This window comes from Ischnura elegans, chromosome 10, assembly GCF_921293095.1.
Source record: "Ischnura elegans chromosome 10, ioIscEleg1.1, whole genome shotgun sequence".
NCBI lineage: Eukaryota > Metazoa > Arthropoda > Insecta > Odonata > Coenagrionidae > Ischnura > Ischnura elegans.
Window position 1 is genome coordinate 75,065,755 of NC_060255.1, and position 26,546 is coordinate 75,092,300.

The 26,546-nt window shown below is 38.5% G+C and overlaps 1 protein-coding gene across 9 annotated transcripts in view; it reads left to right on the forward strand.

The window, feature by feature from the left end:
* Positions 1 to 8,930, forward strand: part of LOC124166676 (microtubule-associated protein futsch) — a 78,500-nt gene extending 69,570 nt beyond the window's left edge. For all 9 annotated transcript variants that reach the window (XM_046544313.1, XM_046544316.1, XM_046544319.1 and 6 more), the window contains 2 exons: positions 5,429 to 5,562; positions 7,590 to 8,930. In XM_046544313.1, coding sequence (XP_046400269.1) covers positions 5,429 to 5,562; positions 7,590 to 7,845 — 390 coding nt within the window. In that variant the 3' untranslated portion in view covers positions 7,846 to 8,930. The remainder of the gene's footprint in view (positions 1 to 5,428; positions 5,563 to 7,589) is intronic.
* Positions 8,931 to 26,546: the final 17,616 nt, after the last annotated feature.

Below are 26,546 nucleotides of genomic sequence, written 5' to 3' on the forward strand. Positions count from 1 at the left end.
ATCCTCGCAGCTGATAGTGAGCTTCACGGAAGTTGATGCGATTTTTTTCGAAAACAATTACGAGTCTGGTTACAATTTACGAGTTATGCTACAAGTTTCCCTTGTCTGAGTTGCTAACGAAGCGATGTCTTCTCAGGATATTTTGTTTCTCTCGACTAGCAATCTGAATTCATCTGCTCATCTAGAGCTACGCTACTTATTGTTAGAAATGAGTGGGTAAGTTGCCTTCTCTATAGGATAAAAAATTTAATTGCGCAGTCATATGGTCATGCTTCACCCTCTGCAGTAAGCTCTGCCTACGCCGTACGCGATAGCATTAGTGCCGAACTTCACCTCGTACGAGTGGTTCCGTACTTTCCGGGGTGGGTTGACTTAAAACTAGCGAGTGTTTTCCGTGTGGGTTCAATGGAGTCCGGTTTCATTTTTATTAGTTTTATTCTTATTCGTCTTCGGACCACGGCCCTTCCGAAGATACAAGTGAGAACTTTAAAAGATGGACTCAAAATAATTGATGATGAAGAAAAAAATCCGGGCTAGAATGCGTGAATATTGCAGAACGCCTCGGTTTGTCCGGTAGCACATCACGGCAGGGGTGGGGGTAGAGCGAGATCCCTGGTGAAAACAAGAAGTGGGATGAAGCCGAGGATCAGGTGGGCGTGCCGCTGACGATTAACGCCACATTGCCTCAATCATATCAAAAATTTCATTGCTAGAAAGGAACATTTCCAATAATAAACTATTTTTGGCCTTCTTGATCCATCTCATAACCAATCACTGCGACGGCGAAATCAGTTGTTTGAGGCATAACACGCACATTTCTCGCGTAAATACGTGTACTTGAAATGGCATTTGATGGATAAGAATGTTTACAGTGAAATAGCAGTGAAAATTCCGAGTTGAGTTCAAAAATTTTTTAGCAAGGCGGCTTGTTCACTTAGGATATTAGAAAGAGAGATAAGTCGAATCAACAATATGACCTAAGTTTTTCGATAAAGTAATAATATTCCTGTAATCAGCTGAAATCTCGTTTGAATCCATTAATGAATGTCATAATTCGCAAAAATCCAACGGATCCTGGGACATAGGCAACCCGAACAAAGTTTACCGCATTTATCGTTTTCCCGCATTCATCGTTCTTTTCATCCATCCCCCTGAAAAACGACAGATCGAGGTTCCACTGTAATTGAATATTGGAAACTCAGTGAGTGAAGGAGTATGTGATACAAAGTAGCCAAATACAGCTACTTGTTCAATAATAATGTTGTATAATGTTAATCATAAGGCAGTATGACTGAAGCACCTCCACCTGGGGGCCTATGGCAGCCTGGTGACTAGCAGACGAAAAGTAGTGGGCCTAATGGGGACCTATTGATAGGTCCCTATTCTGTGGCCTAACCTACCTTGTGAATACCATGGAATGTGTGGCGTGTTGCCTGTGTGAAGGAGCAGCGAGTGGAGAAAAGGAACAAGTCTAAAGTATTTTCGAACGAAAACATGATTTTTTCAAACTGCATCAAGTTGAATATTTTCCAGCATCCTGATGGATTCTAGGGTCAGGTTACACACGTTTTTAAGAAGGCTGTTACTGATTGGTCCCAAAGCTACAAAAAAGCATGTTTATTTCAATCTGAATCAAATTTTTTTCAGGATCCTGATGGATTCTAGGGTCAGGCTACCAACAGGCCTAAGAAGGCTTTTACTGATAGATCCAAAAGTTCTTGGAGCCCAGTAGTGGCACCAAGAATTTTATCCCCTTTGATTTTCTTGAGACTATGTTGTAAATGTATGAACAAAATGATTTTATATTTTAAAATAGGTAAAAATAGTTTAATATAATCACTAGAAAAGAGTTTTCAATTTAAAAACATGTACCCCTTCTAAATGAACCCTTTTGTATATAAATGAGCTTACTTGTATGTTGATGTGCTTGCAATGGCTTGCAGTATCATGTATCTATAAAAATCAGTTTTGTCTACCAATGAGCATTTTACTTACTACTAGATTGTCAGTCTTGGTAATTATTCAATTTTTATTATAAATTTTTCCTGGATGAAAAGCTTTAAACAGAAATTATGGAATTATGTTTTTTTTACATTTACCGTTATTAGAAAAAACATTTTTAGGTTACTTTTGGTTTTTGACCACCCATGATCATATTTATGGAGAGGATATCAGAATTTGCTCATGATTGCGTGCAACTTTTAACTCATTGACAGCTAGACTAAAGACTGTTTAGGTAGGCTGACTAAATTATCATCTTTCTAACTCTGAACTTCGTGGCCCTTGAGAAAGACTTGATGGCTGTGAACTCAGCTTAGGTTCAAAGCAGATGATTGTGTTTGCTTTATTCACTTTTCTAATAACATCTAGGTGTTTAGTGTGGTATTTGTGGTATGTGTGGTTGAAATTTCACTAGCCAATGCTACTCAGCTGGCTATTTAGTGAGTAAATTTTGTGTACAAACAAAAAATTAAAATGCCATCAGAATGGGGACCTTTGACCTGGGTACCCCAAGTATAGGTGTGCAAGAAGGTCCAAAATCCAGTCTCCCAATGACTGGGATCCATGTTTGAATTAGTCTGTGCCAAGGTGCACCTGCATTTAGAACGCAAACAACTGCACCTGACCAGGTGCTGTCTACCTTCCTAGCTGAGTGAGTGATGGGCTCTCTGCCTTAACAAACCTCAATGCTTTCTGAAAGCAGGCAGCACTCTGTAGTGGTAATGGGCAAAGGCTTATGAAGCATTTTTCCATTTTCTACCATGTATTTAGTGAATAATAAACTACCTTGGGAGAGTGGAGGAAGAGTTCTCGGGTTTCCAGCCGGGTTCAAGGGTTTTTCTGCACCGACGTTTCGAAGGCTAAGTCTGCCATCGTCTTCAGGGTGAATGGATTAGCCAAGAAGTGTCCGTCTTATATACCTTCGCATTGGGTTCAGGTGGGCTCTGATTGGTTGACGGTCGGGCCAATGCGTGTCCTCTCCCCCTTCAGTTTTTTCAGGGCTGGTTTCCACGCATTGCTCAGATGGAAGCCGGCGTCTCTGTTCATTTTTCTCTTCTCAAGTCTGATTTCCACTGCTTCCTTTACGACACGGTCCCAGTTTATTGCTATTTACTGCTTCCTCCAGTCTATTTGCCGGGAAAACCTTAGATCCAGCCGTGGGAGAGACTTGAGGCCAATCATTTGTAATATCTACACCTGTGTACCAGTGTACCACCAACACCAGCTACTGATTCCCTCAGCAATGCTGATACAGTGTCTGCTCAAAATTATATCCCAAAACTTCCAGAATTTACTCAGTCAGAAGTGAATGCTCTTTTTGTTGTCTTAAAATGATTGTACCACAATATTTGTCATCAGTGACAAACCCACTGTGTGGAGACCACCAGCATAGAAGCTGGTGCAACACCTTGCTCTCCAAAAATGAGTGATGGTGTCACCATTGAATGCTATTTATTTAGTTACCCATATTTTTTTAGCCATGTTGAGTGACTGATCCTCTCACCAACTCTTTGTCAGTGGAACAGCGATTGCCTGTGATCACTTGTCTGGTGCCCACCAGTTAACCCATTCGCAGTCATCGCCTGGGATTTAAATCCACCCCGGACACTGCTGAATTTTAAAGAATTTGAATGCATTTGTGGTGTTGGTTTAAATAAGACATTTAATAGAGTATTTGTTGACTGATTTTGACCAAATTCTGGTATGTTGTTAAGAGTTGGTTGGAGCATAAATATTTACTCTTACATTCGGTTGAAGTATAAATATTCCTAAGGAGATTTACAATGGAAGCAATTTTCTAAATAGTCACCAGATGGCAGCTACTATGAGGTACACTATCCAAGGTCGGTAAAGGATCAAGGTCCTTTATGGACCTTGAAACTATCTGGCCAAAAGCTTACAAAAGACTTGTAAAATAGCAGCAGGATCAACTGATAGATATCACTATGCATTGTGCGTACTGGTATGCTTGTGGTGCTTGTGGCCAGCTTCACGCCGCATACCAGTAAGCTTGTGGATTCGAATGGGTTAAAATGTGTATGGTGGAGGCAATAGGCAGTTCTGCCAACCAAAAAATAGAGGAAACATTTGTGAAATACATTAGTGAGTGAATTACCAGGGGTTTTCTATCTGTATTCATGTTTGGTGGCAACCGACCAAGTTTCATGCCCACTTGCAAACCTTTAATCTCCAAGCAGTGCCATGGTGGTAATTATAGCCCTACAGGCTCTTGCAATATGTCATCTGAAGATGATTTAGATGCTGCAGAAAAGCAGTGGCTCTGTGTTGAGGGAGGAAGATACAAAAAGAAACTGATTCTCCAACTCTACATATTTTGATCACCTGATTAAATTGGTAATCTGCTAATTCCTTTGTCAGTGCAGCCCCAGCTGGTAATTCCACTGTGGTTAAATTTTATGGTCATTCAGGAAACTTAGTGCAATTTCAACCTGATTACAATGACAAACTGTGTATATTCCACAGACTTCTATTACTTTAACTAGTCTTTTTTTTCTAACTATCATATAGATGATAGTTGAAACTGGTCAAATTCTGGTTAAAAATTCTTACAAAATAATCATTTTTATTTTAGGTGCACTGTGGTGTTTCCAGCAGCTATATTTAGGGCCCACATAGTGATCATTGTATAGGTTGTGTGAAAGAAAGATGTATGTGTAGACATTTTCTGTGATTGATTGCCTTAGGAAATCTATGTGATAAACAGAATAATGGCTACAAACAAAATTTCAAGAATCCTAAGATATTTGTGTAAACTTTCTTCAAATCATTGAGATAGAGATGATACATAATTTTGATAAAAGATCTGATGTAGCTGTGGTACAGAATGTATCATGTATCCTGATGTGTGTTATTGCAATTGTCTGATATTTTCAAACGATTTTACAATGAAGTTGGTGGAACAAATTTAAAATTTTCTCACTTCCAGGTGCAGAATTTCATGTCCATTATATGATTGTGCATTTTGTACATTCAGTTTCATTTGGCTTCATGGTGGTTTTTAGTTTTAATGAAGAACTGTCAGTAATGTTAGATCATTTTTATATACATACGACTGATGTGATGGCTAACTTGTGGATGTATTTGTATGAACTTGCTAGTGATATTGATAAGATGGTAAAGATGTTTGTAGAATTACTGCCAATCTTAGCCATCAGTAAATAACCAAAATTTTTTTAGCAAATGAGGAAAAAAGTGTTTGTGCTATAAAAGCTCCTCATGAACTTCTTAAGGGTTGTACTGGCTGAAATTAATTTCAATTCCAACAAGAAATGTAATTACCTGTCAATATGGAGTTCAGGAAGAATGGGAAGTTTAAATTGCCATCCATAATCCATTTATGTATTGATGAGAATGTTTTTGGGATTATTACTCGCTTGAAAATAATTGTTTTGTCCCAAATTTTCAGGAAATCCAAGCAAGTTGTGCAGAGGTGTGCTCAAAGTGTGGCAAACGTGTTTATCCTCTGGAAAAGGTTGAGGCCAATGGGAAGGTTCTTCACAAAGCTTGTTTTCGCTGCCTCCAGTGCAAGTGCTTCCTAAGGTAATACATCATAGAATGTCGCATCCTAATATATTGAAATGTGGAAGACCTTTTCTATTGGATAAGTTAAAGAAATACATTTATATGGAGGAAGACCCGAGAAATCAGTCTTAACAACTTTCACAACGCAGACTTTGCAAAAGAACTTAAGTTGTATTCATCCTAAAATAACATGCAACTTAACAACACACTTGCGCTGCACGTTGCATAAAAAACTTCTCCAGCCCAGGAATGAGACAACAACTACTAGTATGTATTAAGTATTACTGTCATCCTTAAGTATATCGTTAAAATGAATAATGAGATTGTATATCCAATACACTTCATACGTGTGGAATATTTGGACAGCTGAATTCCCCAGTATCCACATTCAGGATACAAATGTGTATATGACATATATTTTTTGTGTTTTCCTTTTTTGTATCTTTGTGGGAATTCGAAATGGCTTTAAAGGTATACATAAGAAAGATCTCCAACCATATGTTTTGGTTAAGGTGTTGCCAGCTCTCATTCAATTCAATTTGTTCATTATTTTCAGCCTTTCTGGCCCATGAGGTATTTTACAGTAGTGTTACAGTACATACTTAGGAAAATTTATTAATTGATGTATGAAAAATTATAACAATAAGGTTCATAGGTGTAGATACAAAAAAGGAAAAAAATAAATGTCATGTATACATTTGTATCCTGAATGTGGATACTGGGGAATTTAGCTGTCCAAATATTCCAGACATATGAAGTGTATTTGATATACAATCTCATTATTTATTTTAACGATATACTTAAGGTTAACAATAAAATGTAATGCATACTAGTAGTTGAATCATTCCTGGGATGGAGAAATATTTTATGCAACATGCAGCACAAGTGTGTTGTTAAAGTTGCATATTACTTTAGGATGAATACAACATATGTTCTTTTGCAAAGGCGTCTGCGGTATGAAAGTTGTTAGGACTGATTTCTCGGGTTTTCCTCCGCGTCCATTAGTGGTTCATGGGCGTATTTTTCCAGCTTTCTAGTTGGCTTCCTCGGGCGCATTGAGGTGCTGATAGAGAAAAATTTCAGCCTTGTATATGACCCCGGGTGAGGTGGGATGTGATTGTTTTCCTGAAACATACTCTCTCATTTGGTGTGTAGGATTTAGATTTCCTTTCTCTTAACGTTTTTTTCTGAATGTATGGCAGAAATGAGCTGCTACTTCCATATAATAGTTATAGAAACCATTGATACCTTGGAAACACCGAAAAATGTTATCAGAGAGGAAAGATTCATGCTGCATGGAGAAGTGTGCTTCAGAGAAAGAACCAGCCATGACACACCTCTCCTCATAGCTCTGTTTTATAATACCCACTAATGTATTGCTGTAATGGAAGTCAACTGGAATTTTGTATGAAATAGCATATGTAAACCATGAACATATGTAAATGAAATGCCAAAGAAACTAGTTTCCATAGCATTTTGCTTTATCTCCCGACAATCACTCTTCACGTCCTATTCATTGACGCTCATTAAAGATACATCTTTTGAAATTGGTAGGGGTTTAAATGGTTGAAACTTAATTCATACATGTATGTCATCAGCAGAAAAATAAACCTATAATCAATGTAGGAGGAGCAACTTTTTTCCTTGAAATCACAGCCTAGAAAGTAATTGTCCCTGTTTTTCAATTTCCCCAGGTATACCTAGATAGGTGCAGCTGTTGAAGCACCCAAAATTATCACAAAGATGTTTAGAAAGTCTGCTGTATGATAACAAAATTCTTACCTTTCCAGTTAGTGCCCATTAAAAATGCTCCATAATAAGTAGGCCCTAGAGGAATGTTTAGGTAATGGATGAAATTGTATTCCAAGCTTTCCAACGCCAGGCAATATGGTTGAGAATAAAGACGAATTTTTTTCTTTAACATGAACATTTAAAAGGGAGACACACACACCTCTATTGTTTTGGTACATTAATATAATCACACAAAAATAAGTTTTTTTTTCTACATCATTACCTAATGGCTGGCTTTGCTTATATAATTCCAGAATGGAGACATACACAATGAACAATGGAAACCTTTACTGCTTGACTCACTTCAAACAGCTGTTCATATCCAAGGGTAATTATGACGATGCTTTTGGGTCTAATCAGCACAAGCGAAAGTGGTCGACTTCCTTGAAGGAGTCGAAACAGGAAGAGGAGAATGAAAACGTAGATGAGAAGAATGTGAAAGGTAAAGGAGTGGAACAGAAAGACAACTTTTTTGACGAGGATTCCTTTTGCGCAGAAGATTTGCAGTGACTTACAAGCGTTACACGCTTGTATTAGATTTGGGGAGGGAGACATTGTGCCTTGGATTCTGCTGTTATTTTGTTTGGGTGCTTTCACCTCTCTCTTTATATGTATTGTGGAGATGTGTGTCTCAATCTTATGGTTGACACTTTGTGCCATCAATATCATCTGTTCTACCATGAGCAAGTTCACAGATACACTCTCCTTGTCACATGACATCATGAAGATGTGCTAAATGATACTGCCATTTTCAAACTTGATTTCTGACAAATTGTAACGATGTTTTCAAAGGAAAACTGATGTTTGTCAATTGTGGGAGTATATTTCTAGTCTTTCAAATGATTGTGAGTTTCGTATTCCAGTGATATTGAGTTGTATTAATGGTACTTAAAGGTAATTTGTTTCCTTTTAACTTGATGACATATCTGGTTCAAAACAGGTGAAGTTAAAGTATTTTCTATAAACTTTAAATATTGATAAAATTTTAATTGTTTTTATTTTTGAAGACTATCTCTAAAGTATCACCATTAATAGGAAGTATCATGTATGTGTATATTTATAAATAAGCATTTCCTATATTCTTTATAAAAATATGTGTAAGAATTGTTGATATTATTGCATGTTTTGTATATGTTCCTGAATATTTTCAATACATTTTGAAAACATGAAAGGCTATTTTGGTAGTAGTTTACCAATTACAGGCAACTTTCAGAGTTAAAATAATTTTAAATGTTGTGCACGACTTTGGTAAGTGATCTAGAATAGCCCTTTATAGCCTCGAACCAAAACTATAATGTGGAAAGCCTTACATAGAAGGGATTTCAATGTTCAAGTTTTTGTGATTTAAAATGCTCTATACAGTCAGCAATGCTGAAGAATTTTCATTGGTGTTGGTAGAGTCCAATGCCTCATGAAAATAGTAATTAGATTCTATTATTATTTCTGACAAAGGTATCCTCTGGTTATTTTTGATTTCATAAGGAATTTACCATAAAAACTTGCACAGCATAATAAGTGGGTGATAAATTGACATTTCTAGATTTTGTCTGTAACACGTGTATCACAAATCACAAATAAATAAGGAACGTTGTGAACTTTAGTGTGTTTTCTTCCCTGTTTATTGTGTTGCCAGTGAGAGAAAATAAGATTTTTAAGAATGCTAGTATTTAGTGTGCATGGACTATGATTATAACAAGACTTCTATCCTAGGATTGGTTTGACTATATAATGACAGAAAATCTTGTTTTTCTTATCATCTATGCCTGAATAACCACTTAAGCAAATTTGACGTAGATATTTTACATTGTAATGACAAAGGGCTTAAATTAGATTTTATTGGAAAAATTCGAATGGCCAATAGCCCGGATGGACTTTAAAATGATTTATTTTGTACTGAATCACCTTTGTTAATGTTTAGCATCTTCATGACGTCAAAACCCTGACCTTCACTCACGCTTCACTTGTTGTATGTTTTCTGTTATCGGCCTTCAATTATTTGTTCACCCAAACTGTTTCCCCCTCCAACTCCCCTCACACCAATTCCATATGCCCCCACCTCCTACCTTGGCCTGGGTATAAATACTGAAATACTGAGAGAGTGCTGATTGTATTGACACAATGTGTTGAAACCTGGGTCAATTGGTTGTTGAGTTTTGAATTAAAAGAGTGGGAATTATCATTTGTGCTCTATCTTATAAAAGTATAATACCAATTGCCAAAATTCATTGTTAGACATAGGGATGAGTCGATTCCACTTTTTTTCGATTCCGATTCCAATTCCGATTCCTTCAAATCGATTCCCGATTCTCGATTCCGATTCCATCGATTCTTACTCCTTCTAACAGGTGCGATTTTAATTTATCTGTAGCATTGCTATCATTAAAATTTAAGAATTGAATGGAATGAAATAACTAGGGATGGACGGATCCAGGATTTTTGGAGCCAAATCTTTTGAATAGGATATTTTCGAATCCAAAGGCATTTTCAAATTCCTATCATCAAACGAAGTCATTATTCAAGTTTATTCTGGGTACATACAATCAATGGAATGAGTTTTAGATTTTCATACACATTTTAATATTTTTATAAATTAAAAATTATTTTATGGACTTTCCAGTTGTTTTTTAAAAACATCTTTACATACTCAGGGCCTAAACTGTTACGCTTGGGTTTGGAAATGAAAATAGGAAAATCTTAGGATGAACCACTGACCAGTGGCGTAGCGAAAGGACCCCCCAAAATATAAAAACACAGTTACATTCCTTCATAAAAGGAAACAATATGTTTAAAAATCATGAATTTACAAAGATGAAAAATGAAAGAAAAATGTATCTTTGAAAAATGAATTTTTTTCTATTATGAAGGGTGTTAAAATTAGTTTGAAACCCTCTCCTTTGTACCCTGTTGTTTAAAAATTGTCCCCCCGGGTTTTGAACCCCCCCTTAGCAAAATTCCTGGCTACCCCCCTGCCATCGACTGAATTCAAATTTTCCTCACGCACGTTTCCCTCGAATTTTACTTTCTCATCGCATACCAACTTGTGTTTCACCCGAAAATGCTTCAGTATGGTGAGGTGGATTTAGCACATCTTCGCGATAATTTACGCCACAGTGCACACACACGGTTCGGTTTGGAGTCAGATTTTGCTTCAGTGACGTCGTTGCCTTCAAAGCAAAGTCGGGTACGCTACGTGATATATGTAGTTGGCATTTCCAATCCGTCTCTAATTGTTTGAGGGGTTAATGCTGCGCTTTTTTCTTTGAAAATTGTGCTGTTTGGACAATGTTGCATATCAGTAAAGTCTAATTGTAGAATTGTAGATAGAAAACTGAGTGGCATTCAATTAGAGCTGAAAAATAAACAGAAACATCGTCAGGAATGCGTCTCGTTTGGTCTAATTCTTTTTTAAATCTCGTGCATGTCATCTTATTGTCGAAGCTATCAAGATATCTTCGGGCCCAGAAGTCACTCTCCTAGCATTTTTCGTCTAGAAACGGAGAATTGAAGCAGGTAGGCCAAAAAAGGTCAGTTGGTGAGACGAGATAGGGATGAAACACGCTTCAATTGTTTTCGTGTGATTTGATATTTTTCTTAGAAGACAATGATATATGATCCGTTTGATTTTGGATACGAAAAAACAACAATAGAGGCACGGGCTGATGGACGGCCGAGGGTGGTTTTCTGAAATCCGCGACGTAGTTACTTTTGACGTGGTTATTATCCTACGGCGCTGACAAGAGATTGTGAGATTCCCCCGATGATTGTTCAATCTCTTGGGAAGAGTCACACAATGTGCCAGTCGTATTTTGCCTTTTTTATTTTCTGGCTGAAAATCCTGGCCACGGCTGAAGTTCTACTCGTAACCTCTGCGAGAGCTTTCAAACAAAACGGTTCATGAGTAGGACAAGAATCGCATGCGACGGCGCATTCGAAGAGAGAATCGGAACTCTTTCCACCCTGATGGGGCGTCGCATTCACTGAAGCTATTATTTAAAATTTCGGATCCAGATCCGATGTCTTCCACGACTTTGGATCCGATGAAGGGCAATATCCGTGTATATTTGGGTCCGAGGTATTCAATCCGACCATCCCTAAAAATAACAGCCGCGGTGGCTACATTCTCGTTTGGCCGCGGTGGCTAAACAATAATGTAGCGTTCATTGCGTCCATACATACCAGAGCAGCCTGGCGGGTGCGCGGTGGCGGCCGAACGCAACCTGTCGAGTCCGCCCGGAGGCCGCGGCGGCTTATGCCAAGCAAGTATCAACTTTCTCAAGTGTTGCATTGATGAAACTGGGCTATGCAAACGCGAATGTGTCTAAATTTTTTATTATTGACGCAGTCGCGTGTTAGTCTAAACAGTTATATAAAAAACCCGCGCGTATTTATAAGAAACTTTTTTTTCACAGGAAAACTCGCTCTATGCACGTTTTTATTATCACCAGACTTCAAACATCATTCGAAAATAAAAAAAATATATTTCGATCTATTGTACTTTAAAATTGGTGGTCCAGATGAATTCTCCGAATGTGATTCATATTCGCAATAATTTGATTTGCCGCGACCAGCTGTTAATAAAAGAACGGAAAACGCATGCATTGCTTCACGACCCCGTGGTTTCCAATTTTTTTTCTCTGAGAGTTGCTCATGAACACGCGCCATTTCAGGGTTCGTCGGTTTGTCGCTCTTGCCGACATTTTCATGTTTCCGAGGCCTCTTAGGTATGTTCATCACAGCACCCCCGTGCCGGGCGTATCCTCCGCGCGGGCAAGGCTGACACCGCGGCCGTTTAGGTGTGTGGCAGCCTTTATGTCCCAAACTTATAGCCTATGCTCAAAACATTTATCTTCCTGGAATCGATGGAATCGGAATCGACTTTAGGCGATCGATTCTCGATTCCGATTCCGTGCTCGAGAATCGGTGGAATCGAGAATCGACATTTGGAATCGACCCATCCCTAGTTAAACACCTTTTGGGCTAATAGGTTATCCATGCAACTGTTGATCTCCAGAAACTGAGGACTTTGAAGGGGATAGGCTGAAAAAATTCAGTGGGTGAGAATCGGAAGGGCATTTCTATTGTTCTCGTGTAACTTGATATTTTCTTTCAAAGCTAAGGTCTTCGTAATACGATCCCTACGCGATCTGGGACCTTTTGTATGATTTCAGTGAAGAGGAAAGCGTCAGATGTAGGAATGCGAGTGCTGAATGGAGAGGGTAGTGGATCTTGGGGAATGCGCTAATGTTACTATCTAACGGCACTCAGCTTCTCCCTATGGTATTTCAATCTCCTGAGGAAGATTCAAACTATGTGTCTGCCCTTATTAGCCACAAATAACACATTGTATACACTTCGTTTCATTTTCGTCAAACGATGGATGTGGAAAAATTATGCGTCGGGACCGCGATCTTCAAACGATCAATGCGGGAAAACAATACTTCGGGGAACGATATAGGCAGGAAAAAATTACACTGTCTCTATGGAACTTTATTTGGGACTGGGAACGGCGAACTATGAATGTGGGAAAACGATTAATGTGGAACGATAGATCGGGGTTCCACCGTATTCATCAAGTGAAATTGATGAATGAAATTTAATATGCTTTGTGCAATTCTAGTATTCGAGCAATTCAAAAATTGAGATATGATTTACTATTCGAATTCGATATTTGAGCTCGAGAAATCTGCTTTTTGACCCATCTCTTCTTCTATTATCATGGATATATTGAACTCCCACCTGATCAAGCCAGAAACGATTTTATACTGTCTCATATAACTTATCTAGGGCCGTCCCTTACCCTTCTTCCCTTCTGCCTGTGCTGTTATTTTTTTCACTGTCTTAGATTTTCGAGGGTCAATGATTAGATTGTTCTTAGTCAGCTGTCCTAGTACTTTTGTCTTTCTTCATCCATTCTATCCTCCTCATGTTTAACGCTAGAAGTGCTTAAGCAGTCGTTTTGACTGTATTTGAATTTCAAATGGTCTCCCACTCCTTCAGGATGGTTAAAAATTGTTGATATTTGGTGACCTTTAATGAATTTTTGTCCTCTGACCATATGTCAAAATTTTTTATTGTTATTACTGCATGAATTATGAAATACATACTTGCTGATATACCTTAAGTGCCATAGTGGTCATTTTGACTAGTATCATTAATGCTCTGCTTATTATTTGTGTCCTTTTATCAATTTTTTTTATGAATAGCAGTCAGGCTTATAGAAACTCTAGCTGCCATCTTATGACTATTCAATCTTACCTTATAAGCTCATCATGGAATAAATTTATACAAACTTTGTAAATTTTCTCAGAGGTTTGTTAGGTATGACACATTTCGATGCTAAGTCTATCCGTGAAAATTTACAAAGCTTGTATGTCTTGATTCTCTTACTCCTTGCTTTTGATGCTATATCATATATGCTTGCATGAGAATTTCTTTTAAAATGGTAAATTCAGTTAACTGATTAGCTGCTTTTTTTCTCAGAGTAATAGTGCTTTTACAGAAGATGTTCACTAAGAATTGTGCGGGGTTGCATCTGAGGTGCATGTTAATGGCCCAACGATTCTTCATTTTCTCTCAATGCTCATGATCCATACTCCAGCCGTTACACTGTGAGCCTAAAACTTCTGCAGTGAGGCAAGAGAGACAAAAACCAAGGTCCATATACCACAGGGTATAAGGGTCTTGGTTATTGGTTCTCTAACCATGCCATTGAAAGCACTGCCGTTCTGTGAATAAAATACCCAATCAGGAGACAGACCATTTTACATGAAAATCTTATGTAAGCATAAACGATATAGCATCAAAAGCAAGAAGTAAGAGGCTGAATATAAAAGTAGAAGATCATGAAAGTAGTGAGGTCGAATATTGATGATCGAGAATCTTCAATTTAGACCATTACCTCCTCCATCATTACCACATGATGACTTCTCACTTCTCTATCTCACTAGCAATAGTATCTACCGATTTCTCTGTTTTTCTGATCTTTCTGTTTACCTCGATGATTCCTTGCTGAAAGCGCACTTTCCCCTGGAATAGCCCACCATACTCTGGTTCCAAACAATGACCATAGATCCCTGGTTAACACGGTCACCATTTGATTAACACAGATCCTTAACATCAACCACTTATTTAAAACCAAGTTAAGAATATATTTATCAACCAAAGTTAGTACGTAGGCGCATCTCATGCTCCAAAAGCCCGCAGTGCTACTTCTCGATGTTTCTGACGTATCCTTTGCGCCGTTTACTCGTTACCGTTTATTACGTCAAGTCATACAAATTCTGCTGTTGGACATCCTGCCGGTTAGGCACAACTCGTGACACGCTCAAAGGGAAAACATAACTCAAAGGACTCATACATTTAATTATTAATCCTCTCAGTGCCAACCCTTTCGCTGGGGTATGAGTTCATACGACGTGTGGACTCGCATAATGATACATTTTGTGGAGCGGGGTGTAATCTGATCCCGTGCGTGGTATACGGAAATCGTTTTCCATGTTTGCTGTTACATATCTATACCATCATCATACCTGCTTTGTTACTTTAACTAATAATCCTGCCGTGTGACCAAGAATTCAAAGTTTCAAGTTTCTCACATCTCTAGGTATTATCCTTCCCGAGCAACCCCGGGTGGCCTGCTAATAGATAGTAAATGGATCACCGATTAAATAGTTAAGCTACCGAGGCGTCATTCCTCTCTGTGGAAATTTGATGACGCTTGACGATTTTCTGACGCCTCGGTAGCTTAAATGGGTGAAGCACTCGACTGAAAAACGGGAGATCCGGTTACGAATCCCAATCAAGGCGAATGATTTTTTTCTCTGCGGATTTTTTGCACAATTTTTGCATAGCGGGTTAATCCGTAAAGTTATCATCGTGGCTAATCTCGTTATACTTAAAATGAGGATCCTCAAGCTGGCCTCTAAATATATTATCATTCACCAGGCATTAAAATGGGTTTACAAAAGTCACCACACGCGTCGCTGACGGATAAAGTGATCCGAGTTTCACGGGAAAATAAGGTATAATTACGGGTGTTAACCGAAATTTATATACATGGTGATGTAATCTATCAAATTTATAGCGTTTCAATGCTATTCTACACAATAGGGTAGTTTCCTATTTTTTATTGCCAAAATATTCCGATTTTGGCAATAAAAAATAGGACTCCTGGAGTACGTATTTCGCGCTTTTAGAATTTTAAATGATGATATCTATTTTTCGCGATTAAATGAAAAGTGAAAATTTTCAAGCGCGCGAAAATGCGACGGCTAAGTATGAATGCTGGGAAAAGCGCGTGTGACGTATTTCTGGTTACCGCTGCCGCCGTGTAAGGTGACCTTGGGGCGAAACTTAGAGCGTCGCTACGATGCAGGCTGCCAGCAAGTAGCAGAGTACCCTGCTAGCAGGTAGCGCTTGGCTTAAATAAGGATTATTAATACCCTATCAAACGAAGAAAACTTTCCGACCTTGGGCAGTTTTAATAGGTGATTATTAAGAGATGTTTCCCTGAGTTCTGTGCCACATGCATGCATTGATAATCTCAGACGATGTAAAATTTCTGACTACTCGCATAGAATCTAGGTCCCTGTGACGTCAAATGGAGTGGCATCGCATTGGCGCCAATCTGGCCTTTTTCAAATGAGGTTAAAATTGACCATTAACGTTCGTCTAAACTGGGATTTCTAAACCCAAATAATTGTATAAATACTATGAATACACTAATGGTGGTAACGAATCCCAATCAATGCCTTTTGTTTTCTTTGATGAAGGAAACTACCCAATTACAAATATCATACTGCAAAATATTAGATAAAATTGCATTTCAATCATCACCGCGCCGCGGACATTTTTGAAAGCTCGAAAACCTCGAAAAAAATGCGACCGAAGTGGCAATAAAAATCAGCCTTCTATGGGATGGAATTGGGCCTACCACCAGCATTAAGATTGCAACAGGATCCCTACATGGAAATCACACGTGAATATAAAATGTTTCGCACAATAAAAAATTATGTGTCCATATGCATGCAAAGGCAAAACTTGCCTATGGTTAGTGTGACCTCATTCCTATAGCAAATCCATTAAACGTTATGAAAAATAAAAAAGAAAAATTAGTAAAAATTTAATTATCATATTAATTTTCAGGCAATAGCTCAATGGACTGGTCACGAACAATACTCGTCCTTTGGACGTGATCACTACTGTCTCAGATTGCTTGCTGCGTACATATTGCTATTACCTGAATATTATTTTTTCATTCTCTTGTTTAAAGGTAAAAAAAAAATTAAAATTATTGGAAGCATATGTTCATATCATTATAGCCATAGATTTTATGGTACCAATTTAATTAACCGATATCAAGTTCATATCAAATCAATCTACCTGGTAATTTATTAAATGCAGGCGGAATTTTTACCATGTAGTAATGATATTCTTCATCTCTAAAAATCATTGCAAAATTTCAACTTTGTTCCTTTGTGGATAACGCTCTGAATTGTAAGTATCGGAAAAACAACTGAAGAATGTAAGGATTCCGATAATTCGATTTCGAAGCATTAGATGTAACAGGTTTGAATTTTAACAGGATATCGAAGGCTAAAATTGCAGCGTCAATTTCCGTCTTTATTCTTGAAAAAGATAGGTATCCTACGCCATTTGACTCAATGCTGTAATTTGATCGTATACTACGTGCAATGATGAGTGCAGTGACATTAATAATTCTCATGATTTAGGGTTAAACACACATTTGTGGTTCATTAAACGAAAAAAGTACAAGAACAGCAAATTTAGGAAATGACTTTCGTTAGAATGTAATTATAATGCGCTAATTATCGATTTACAATAACGCTGGTCGCGTAAGAAACTGTTCCGAAAATGAGGATGAAATCGTTGAAAAATCGTGTTTGAATTGGTTGATTTGCGGAACAGAGCGAGATAAAAGAAATGACCGATACATTAAAAAAATACTTTGCTCATACATCTATGTTATCACGTCAATTCCAATCGGTTTTTACGCGTATTGATTCAATTCGATTAGAGTGATAAGTAGGGTTAGAGGTAGTTCCATACACTTGCATATAAATGAGTATTTGCTTAAAATAATAATAAAATAATGCATTCATTAATTAGCATCTTACTCATTTAAATCAGAGAGATAACTCTAATGAATGCGTAAATAACTTATTCGGCAGTCCCGCCAATTCCACTCATAATTCTCTGAAAAATTATGTCCATGCATCTTAAACATTTATAATTAAGAACTGGTTACATTTAAGTCTGAAATATGGTACTCCTAGACTCCTGTACTACCATTCTTGTCCATATGGTTGAGATTTCCATATGGTCCACGTCCATTCTTGGGTGGCTCCAACGTTTCCCGACCGATGCTGGTCGCTTTCCCAAGGGATTCTGAAGAGTTATATATTTAAATTATTTTATATAGGTATCTGTGTCAGGTGGTGGGGGGAGGGGAGCGGGAGGTTGGAGGAGTGGGTTGCTGATTGTTTTTTCTCACTACGAGTTGCCAAGTACGGCTAATTTTAATGCCGTTGTCCCAATGGAATTCTACTTTTCTTCTTTGAATATTTCAATGGCTTTTTTTCGTGAGTAAAGTACTCTTGAAAACATGCATTGAAACGGAGAAATGTAAATAATATGAATAGAAAATTATTTTCAAAGGCTAAATATTGGAAAATTGCACACTTTTTATGACATCTCACATCCAATAACTTGAATAAAATCAAGGTTTCTTTATTTTTTCAATAGTTAATCCCATTCATCAGTTTAACAGTTCCATCATCCTGATCTAAGGTTTCACATTGTACTTGGGTAATGAATGACATCAATCAGGATACTGTCAAGGTAAAAAAGATAAATGACAATATGTTAACTAATTCTTCGTTAAAACTTTCGCAGGTACATCTACATCTACATCTACAAATTACCCTGCGAGCCACCTCTAGGGTGTTTGGCAGGGGGTGATCAATCACCAGCATGCAGCATGCATTTGGACTCCCACATGCACACCACACCGTCCAAGAAACGTCCCGTATAATAACAAACTATACTACTATATGCTGTTAGAAATAGAATATAGAATAGAAATTCAGAAACATGCAGTAAGTTTTACATAGGTTAGTAGGCTACACTACAAGTCATGCAATCTATTTACGCGTTCTATTGCTGCCGTTATAATCTCTTATTGATCGTGGAAAAAATGACATTCGGAATCTGTCTGTTCTGCAATCTATCTCTCTTATTTTATTTATATGATCTGATCTTCCGTAGTACGTTGGCGTCCGCAAGATATGGTTAACTTCGTCAGAAAAGACACTGCTCTTGAATTTATCTAAAAGGTTTAGTCTACTTTTCAATCTACGGTCCGACAGAGATTCCCATCCGAGTTTATCTAAGAGGTCAGTTACACTAACAAGACTATCGTAACGACCTTTCACATACCTGGCAGCTCTTCTTTGCACGCGTTCTAACTCTGTTATTAAGCCTTTTTCATGAGGGTCCCAAACACTGGCAGCGTATTCCAAATGTGGTCTAACGAGGGAAAAGTAGCTAATTTCTCTCACTTTGTCGTCGCACTTTCCTAATATTCTTTTAACAAAACCCATTTTACGATTAGCTTGACCGGTTATTTCTCGAATATGTTTATTCCACGATAGATCATTATTGAGTCTAACCCCTAGATATTTCACAGATTCAACTGCCTTTAACTGCGTGCCCCGAATGACATAGTTACGCTGTAGGGAGTTATTCTTCTTCCAGAAATTCATTACGACGCATTTTTCCAAATTTAATTCTAACTGCCAAGCATCGCACCAAGCTTGGATAGCAGCAAGGTCATTCGTTAGTTCATCTATATCTTTGCTGGAACGGATTTCTCTGTAAACTACAGCGTCGTCTGCAAATAATCGTAACTTACTCTGCACTACTTCGCCAATGTCGTTTATATAAAGAAGGAATAGGAGTGGGCCAATGACACTACCCTGAGGAACGCCAGAAGTGACTCTAACCTCATTGGAGACTGCACCGTCTAATACTACTCTTTGGACGCGGTCGCTCAAAAATTCTCTAATCCAGGAAATGACATCTTCGTCTATACCATAAGATTTCAGTTTTATTATTAACTTTCCGTGGGGTACTTTATCAAATGCCTTTTTGAAATCAAGAAAAATCGCGTCTACTGGAATGTTGTCTTCCCCGGAGACTAAAATATCGTGGGCGAAAAGCGCTAACTGAGTTTCGCACGATCTGCTTTTCCTGAATCCATGTTGAGTTCCCATTAATAAGTTTTGCGCGTCTAGGTGTTTCATTACCGAGCTGACTACGATGTGTTCAAGGACTTTGCAAGAGATGGACGTTAAAGATATCGGCCTGTAATTAGATGGCTGTTCCTTGTCTCCACCTTTAAATATAGGCGTTACGTTAGCAATTTTCCAGTCATTAGGTACTTCGTGTTGCTTGATGGATTTACTGAATATTAACTGCAAGTAGGGGGCAAGTTCTGATGCTAGTTCTTTATATACGCGAGAAGGGATTTCGTCTGGACCAGGTGATTTATTTGGACTAAGCGATTTCAATATATTTTCTATTCCGAGCGTACTAATGTCAATAGCTGGCATCTTATGTAGACAGGGATTGTCATCGGTCTCGGGTGAGTTTTCGGAAGGATCCGTGAACACGCTCTTAAAGTAGGAATTTAATAAATTGGCTTTATCGTAACTGCTTGTCAACACATCTCCATTGTCGTTTCTCAGCGAACATACGGTAGATCGTTTACCTTGAACTTCCCTAACATATGACCAAAATGCTTTTGGGTTATCCTGTAACTGCTCTACTAGTGTTTTTCTTTTAAAATTCGTGAACGCATTCCTGAACGCTTCTTTCGTGGCGGCTTTAGTCATCCTATATTTTTTAATTATTAGCTCGCGTTCATTAGCGGATAAATCCGTGCTGACTTTTTTCATTTTAGCATGACACGCTCTCTGTCGCCTCAATGATTTTCTCACTTCCGCGTCGTACCATCTCGGTTCGCTGCCTTCTTTTACTATTTTACTAGGGATGTAGCTATTTATTCCCGAAGTTACGAGCGAAAGAAAAGCTTTCCAAGTATTCTCTACATTTAAATTTAATACTGATTCTTGAAACTCGGGGAAAGCATTCTTCATATGACTCTTAAACCCATCAAAATTAGCTCTTTTAAAAATGAAAACTTTACGCTCTTTTTTAAAGTTTACAGCGGTATTTAGAGAAAACTTTGCAGTTACTACCCTATGGTCACTTATTCCTTCGACAGTGCCAACGTTTATTACCTGATGTGGTATATTTGTCGCTAATAAATCAAGAATATTTTCTCCTCTGTTTGGTGCGGATGCTATTTGAAACAATGAATTAGATGTGAAAGTGTGTAATAAAGCCTCGCAGATCACTTTATCCCTCCCACCAGGAATGAAGCTATAAGTCTCCCAATCTATAGTAGGTACGTTGAAATCTCCACCCACAATCAAGTTTCTTTCCGGATACTTGGATGCTACGGTGTTTATTTGATTTTGAAAATCCAACATTGACGTTATATCTGAGTTAGGTGGTCTGTAATACGAACATAATAAAATAGTTTTGAATTTTGGACATTTAATTAAACACCACACAGATTCAACGCTGGTCTCAGTTACGGTTATCGCTTGGCTGACGATTGAATTCTTTACAGCTATAAAAACTCCGCCCCCAACTCGATTAATTCTATCTTTCCGATAAACAGTGAACGATTTTGGGAAGATCTCATTGTCTGAATCATCATCTGTTAGCCAACTTTCTGTTCCAAAAATGACGTTACACTTCGTACTATGAATTAAATGGTGGAATTCGGGAATCTTATTTCTTAAACTACGGCAATTAACCACAGCCACGATTAAAACTTCGGAAGTAGTAATATTGCGATTCGGGAATAATTCTGATTTGCTTTTGTCGAATAGACTATTCACAGGCTCTATACCGCTGATAAATGGAAACTCGTCGTTGGTATGGTTGGTATAAATGGTACTCGTCATGTTGAATAAAAACTTTTGGGCTATGTCGCCGCGTCAATTCTTGGGTGGCCCCAACGTTTCCCGGCCGATGCTGGTCGATTTCTCAAGGGATTCTGAAGAGTTGGGAATTTAAATTCTTATATATAGGTATCTGTAGGTAGCCGAACACGCAGCGCTGGGCCACACAATCAGTGGTGCAGCGAAGGGGGGGTTTTGGGGGTTAACACCCCCCCAGAGCTCAGAGAAATTTTTAAGGTTAATCCATTTTACTTAATTGGATTGATATTACTAGTATTATAGTGTAAGGATTAATAAAATATCCCTCAGAAAGCCGTTAAACTCACCATTTTGAACCGTTTATCTTAAAATTCCGCAATTTATTAATCTCGCACCTACCGTTTATCCTGGTGGGTATTCCATACCTCCACACACACCGGTATTAGTTGCACCTAAACTCCCCCAGCCTTAATTCCTAGCTGCGCCCCAGCACACAATCGACCTTAAGGAAGCAAAAATCGTTGCAAAAGTGAAAGGCTATTAACAGAGACTCGTGAGAGAAGCCATTGAAATATCTAAAGAAGAAAAGAACAATTTCAACAGGGATACCGACATTAAAATTAGCCGTACTTGGCAACCCGTGGTAAGAAAAAAAAAACAATCAACAACCCACTCCTCCAACCACCCGCTCCCCTCCCCCCACCACCTGACACAGATATCTATATATAAGAATTTAAATTCCCAACTCTTCAGAATCCCTTGAGAAAGCAAACCAGCATCGGTCGGGAAACGTTGGGACCACCCAAGAATTGACGCGGCACATAGCCCAAAAGTTTTGATTCAAATAAAGCATTCATTAGTTATAATATTTTTTAATGAAATCTGATAGATAACAACAATAAATAAACGCGAAAAAATATGATACCACTGGATCTCCAGTCGGTCCCTATTTTCCAAAAGAAATTAAATATATTATTCATCAAATTTTGTAAATGTTTGCTATATGTAACATAATGGGGCAAGCTCGCTCTAATTATCGCAATCACATTTGCCGCCTTGCACTTTGAAACCTGATTTATCTGAAGTAGTCTTTGAATGTTGAATAATAAATTATATAATTATTCAAATTATTTTTCGAAATTTAGTATTTAACATATTTTTCAATTACATCCGACAGATGGCAACACAAACACAGGGCTACATGAGAACGCGCACTCGCTAATCGCGCAAGAAATTTTCATAGATTTTTCTCACCAAATAACTCAGATGCTGGTAATGAACCAAACAGGATCATATTTTATTCAATTGCCGTGATGGTATAAGGTGCCTTCCATTGAGAAAGCAGATGCCGTGGTACGTAGTCCAGTATAGATCAAGTATCATTTAGAGATAATATGTGTAAGAAATGCGTCAGGCATGTACTGAAAGATATTGTCTTCATCCCAAGCGAGATCAAAAGATGGCGTAACTTCATAAATCTTGATATCGCGCACTCTCCATTCTCGCGGCTACAATTCCCAAGTACTCCTCAGTAAACTGTAGTGATTCTTGCAATGTGTGTTCACTCCTAGGATGCCTCGTTCACATTACAATTGTCCTAGCGATCGTCCTAACGATAGTTGGCCAAACTAGCCGTGTGAATGCATGTCCTGACAATAGTTGACGTAGTTCCGAACGTTGCCACTTTACGATGCGTTACGATGGTTAGGCGCTGGGAGACCGGAAACGGAAGCGACAAGAGAAAGACGAAAAATATTTGTCCTAGGAAGGAAGAATATGGGTGGAAGAAAAATTATTCGGTAAATACACGTTGAACATAGTAATATCTTGTCCCTGCATACCTCAACAGCTTTGCTAACCGTCAATTTCCCGTTCACTTTAGATGTCAGCACTATAGGGCAGCACAGGTTTTAACGATCGTCGTGTGAATGCACGTTAGTTCCGACAATCGCTGGAGCAATCGTAATGTGAATGAGGCACTATAGTTGGAGTGGGTCTGGGTTTCACATTCACTGCAACTGATCTTCAGTTAACGCTTAAGTACACTTGGATTGCAAACTCTGCATCACGAATATTACAAAATAGGATTCTCAAGTCGGCCTCTAAAAGTGTTATTACACATCACGCATTTAAATGGGTTTACAAAAGTCACCACTAGTGTCGCTGACGGACAATGTGATCCGAGTTTCATGGGAAAATAAAGTATAATTGAGAGTGCTAACCGAAATATATTTGTATGATGATGTGGTCTGAAAAAAAGAAGTCTTCTAAAAACGCATTGGAGGAGACGGGAAAACTTAGTTGGCCAGATTATGAGACATAATGACCTGATGAAAACAATTGTAGAAGGAAAGAACAGGACAGGTGGAAGGGAAGAAGGGCAAGGGACGTTCCCGAATGAGTTACATGGGACAGGTTATAAAGGATGTGAAAGAGAAGAAATACGTCGCTATGAAAAGGCTGGTGGATAGGAAAGAGTGGTGATGAGCAGAACAGTGATATTCCAATGACTTCGTTACCTGTGACTGCTAATCATCAATAACGGTGATTCTAAACTGTGATTGCGATCACCGACGAGAATCTTTCATAAAAGTCAGCCGTGATTTGTGGCGCTGCTATTCCTGCTATTTTGTCCACAAAAGGAAGGAATAAACTTATTGAAAATTAGAAAATCAGGCAAAATGTTTTTTTGAGGGAATAGTTTTATGAGTTTATATTAAGATAATAAGGTCAATTTAATATTATGAGGGAATTAATAAGAGGCAATAATTTAAATCCCGTCGGCACTGAAGAAAGATTTAGCGCTTTCCCGGCGAATAGACTTCGTAAAATGTTCTTGGGATCGCCACCGGGTCAGGAACTGCATAACTGCCGACGTTTCGATGTCTGTGAGCTCTGAGGGCGATGGCCGAGTCGGACATCGAAACGTCGGCAGTTACGCAGTTCCTGACCCGGTGGACATCACGAGAACATTTTACCCCCGTCGGCATTTTTTAACATTATATTTAATGTAATATTTCTACTCCTGCCGCGTGAACGGTGGTGAAATATACAAGAATTCCTATGAGAAAAAAATCCCGTGGACCGGGAATCGAACCGCGGACCATTGGCTTTCCGGGCCACTGCGCAGACCACTACGGTATTCAATTACAGTATTATTTATTATTAGTATTTAATTACGGTATTTATGTTGAGGTTCTTTAATTCTTATTCTGGTATGATTGCCATGGAAATTAAGGAACCTGGGTAGCATAGTGGTCTGTGCAGTGGCTCGGAAAGCCAAAGGTCCGTGGTTTGATTCCCGGTCCATGGGAATTATTTCTCATGAAAATTCTTGTATATTTTATTTGATATTCAAATCGTTGGCTGTACATTACGTAAAGGATATCTTGTTCATCATAAAAAATGAATAGGGCATATCTTATTATTATTAAAATTGCTGCAGTTGGTAGCAGCCGAAGCTATCTTTACCGTATTCACAGTCGCAGTGAGTTCGACTATTCAGTGATTTAGTTACTGGCAGTGATGGCTACTTCTCTTCAACCACAGGTAGCGTAATGTAGCCCATCACTTGGTAGCAGCCCGAGCTATCTTCACCGAATACAATCACTGTGATTTCGAGTATTAAGTCACCGGCAGTGACTGCTACTTTTCAGTAACGGTGATACAATCACAGTTATCGATATATCGCTCATCACTAGGAGAGAGGAGAGGAGAGCTTCGTCAAACCAATCTTAGGATTGTTGACTAATGATGATTGTGATCTATCAAATTCATAACTTCTCAATGCTATTCCTCGCAATTAAAAACATTACACTGCAAAATATCGGACAAAAGTGGATCACCGCGCCGCGGACATTTTTGGAAAGCGATTAAAATACGACCGAAGTGGCAACAGAAAATAGCCTTTCATGGGATGGAATTGGGCCTCCCTTATGCAATATTGCTCTGCATGTTGCTGTTCCAAACTGTAGCACTAATTTCACGACAATTAGTATTAATCCGGGACAGCGTATGAGCTTATACTCGCATTTGAACATACTAATGTTGTTTAAAAGGGTCACATCACAATGGCACCTGTTCTCCGGCAGTGAAACACCCAAACACGTCCTCTTTGAGAGAGACGTCATTCAATTCGGTAATTGGAAGGATTCCACGAGTTAAAAAGAAATAAGAAAATTACTCTAATTAAAACCTAGGTTTTCTTTACCGTGTAGGTCGCATTTTAATAGATTTTCGAGAATGTTCTCAGCGCAGCGACGAGATGAGAACGATACATTTATTCTCAATATTCTCGTCGAGTTTTGAGCGATAAGTCGACGACAGTTCAGAAAGCGAAAATGTTCTAATTTCTCTGCATATTTTTTAAACTTCACCCCGATCGGAATTAAAATAATAATAGTGAAGGAGCCCATAGTAGTGCGTAGGCGAGGTCCTAACCAATTCTCTAAGAAGGCTAATCAGCTATAGAATATTTTGCAATGTTCGCCTATGTTATTAATTATCAGTCGTGAGCAAAGGAGGACGAGAAAAGACTAGAGATGTTCAAGGCATGGACACGGAGAAGAATGGAGAAAAGAAAGGAGGGGATATGCAACTAAATGCTGGACATGGTGGGTGAGGAGAGGCAGCTATAGACGAGACAGGGAGGAGACAGACGGTATGAATTCAGCGAGTACTCATCAGGGAGTTGAAGTTGAAAAGTGTAAGAGGTAAGAATGTTAGGTAAAGATATCAGGAAGAGAATTTTATTAGCAAATGAGGCTTTCTTGAATTGGAAAGAGCTGAAGAGAGGATCGGTATGTACGAGTTAAAAGAAGAGGCTAGTGAAGAGTCATGAGTCTAGCGCTTTACGGTGCTGAAACATGAACATGAAGTAAGGGGGACGAGAAAACACAGGAGGCATTTGTTATGTGGAGAAGGTGAAATTGATGGAGAGGAACGACGAAGAGTTGGACGTGGTGGGTGAGGAGAGGCAGCTTTTAGATGATATACGAAGGAGACCGATGCATGGATGGAGCGAGTACTTAACTGGGAGGGGATGCTGAAAACAGTGTTAGAGAGCAGAGTGTTGGGTAAACGAAGGAGAGAAAGGAAGTGAGTAGGATTTTAATATAGATCGAAAGGGAGTAGGCCTTTTTGTGAATTGAAGAGGGGAGTCCATGAATAAAGAGGAGA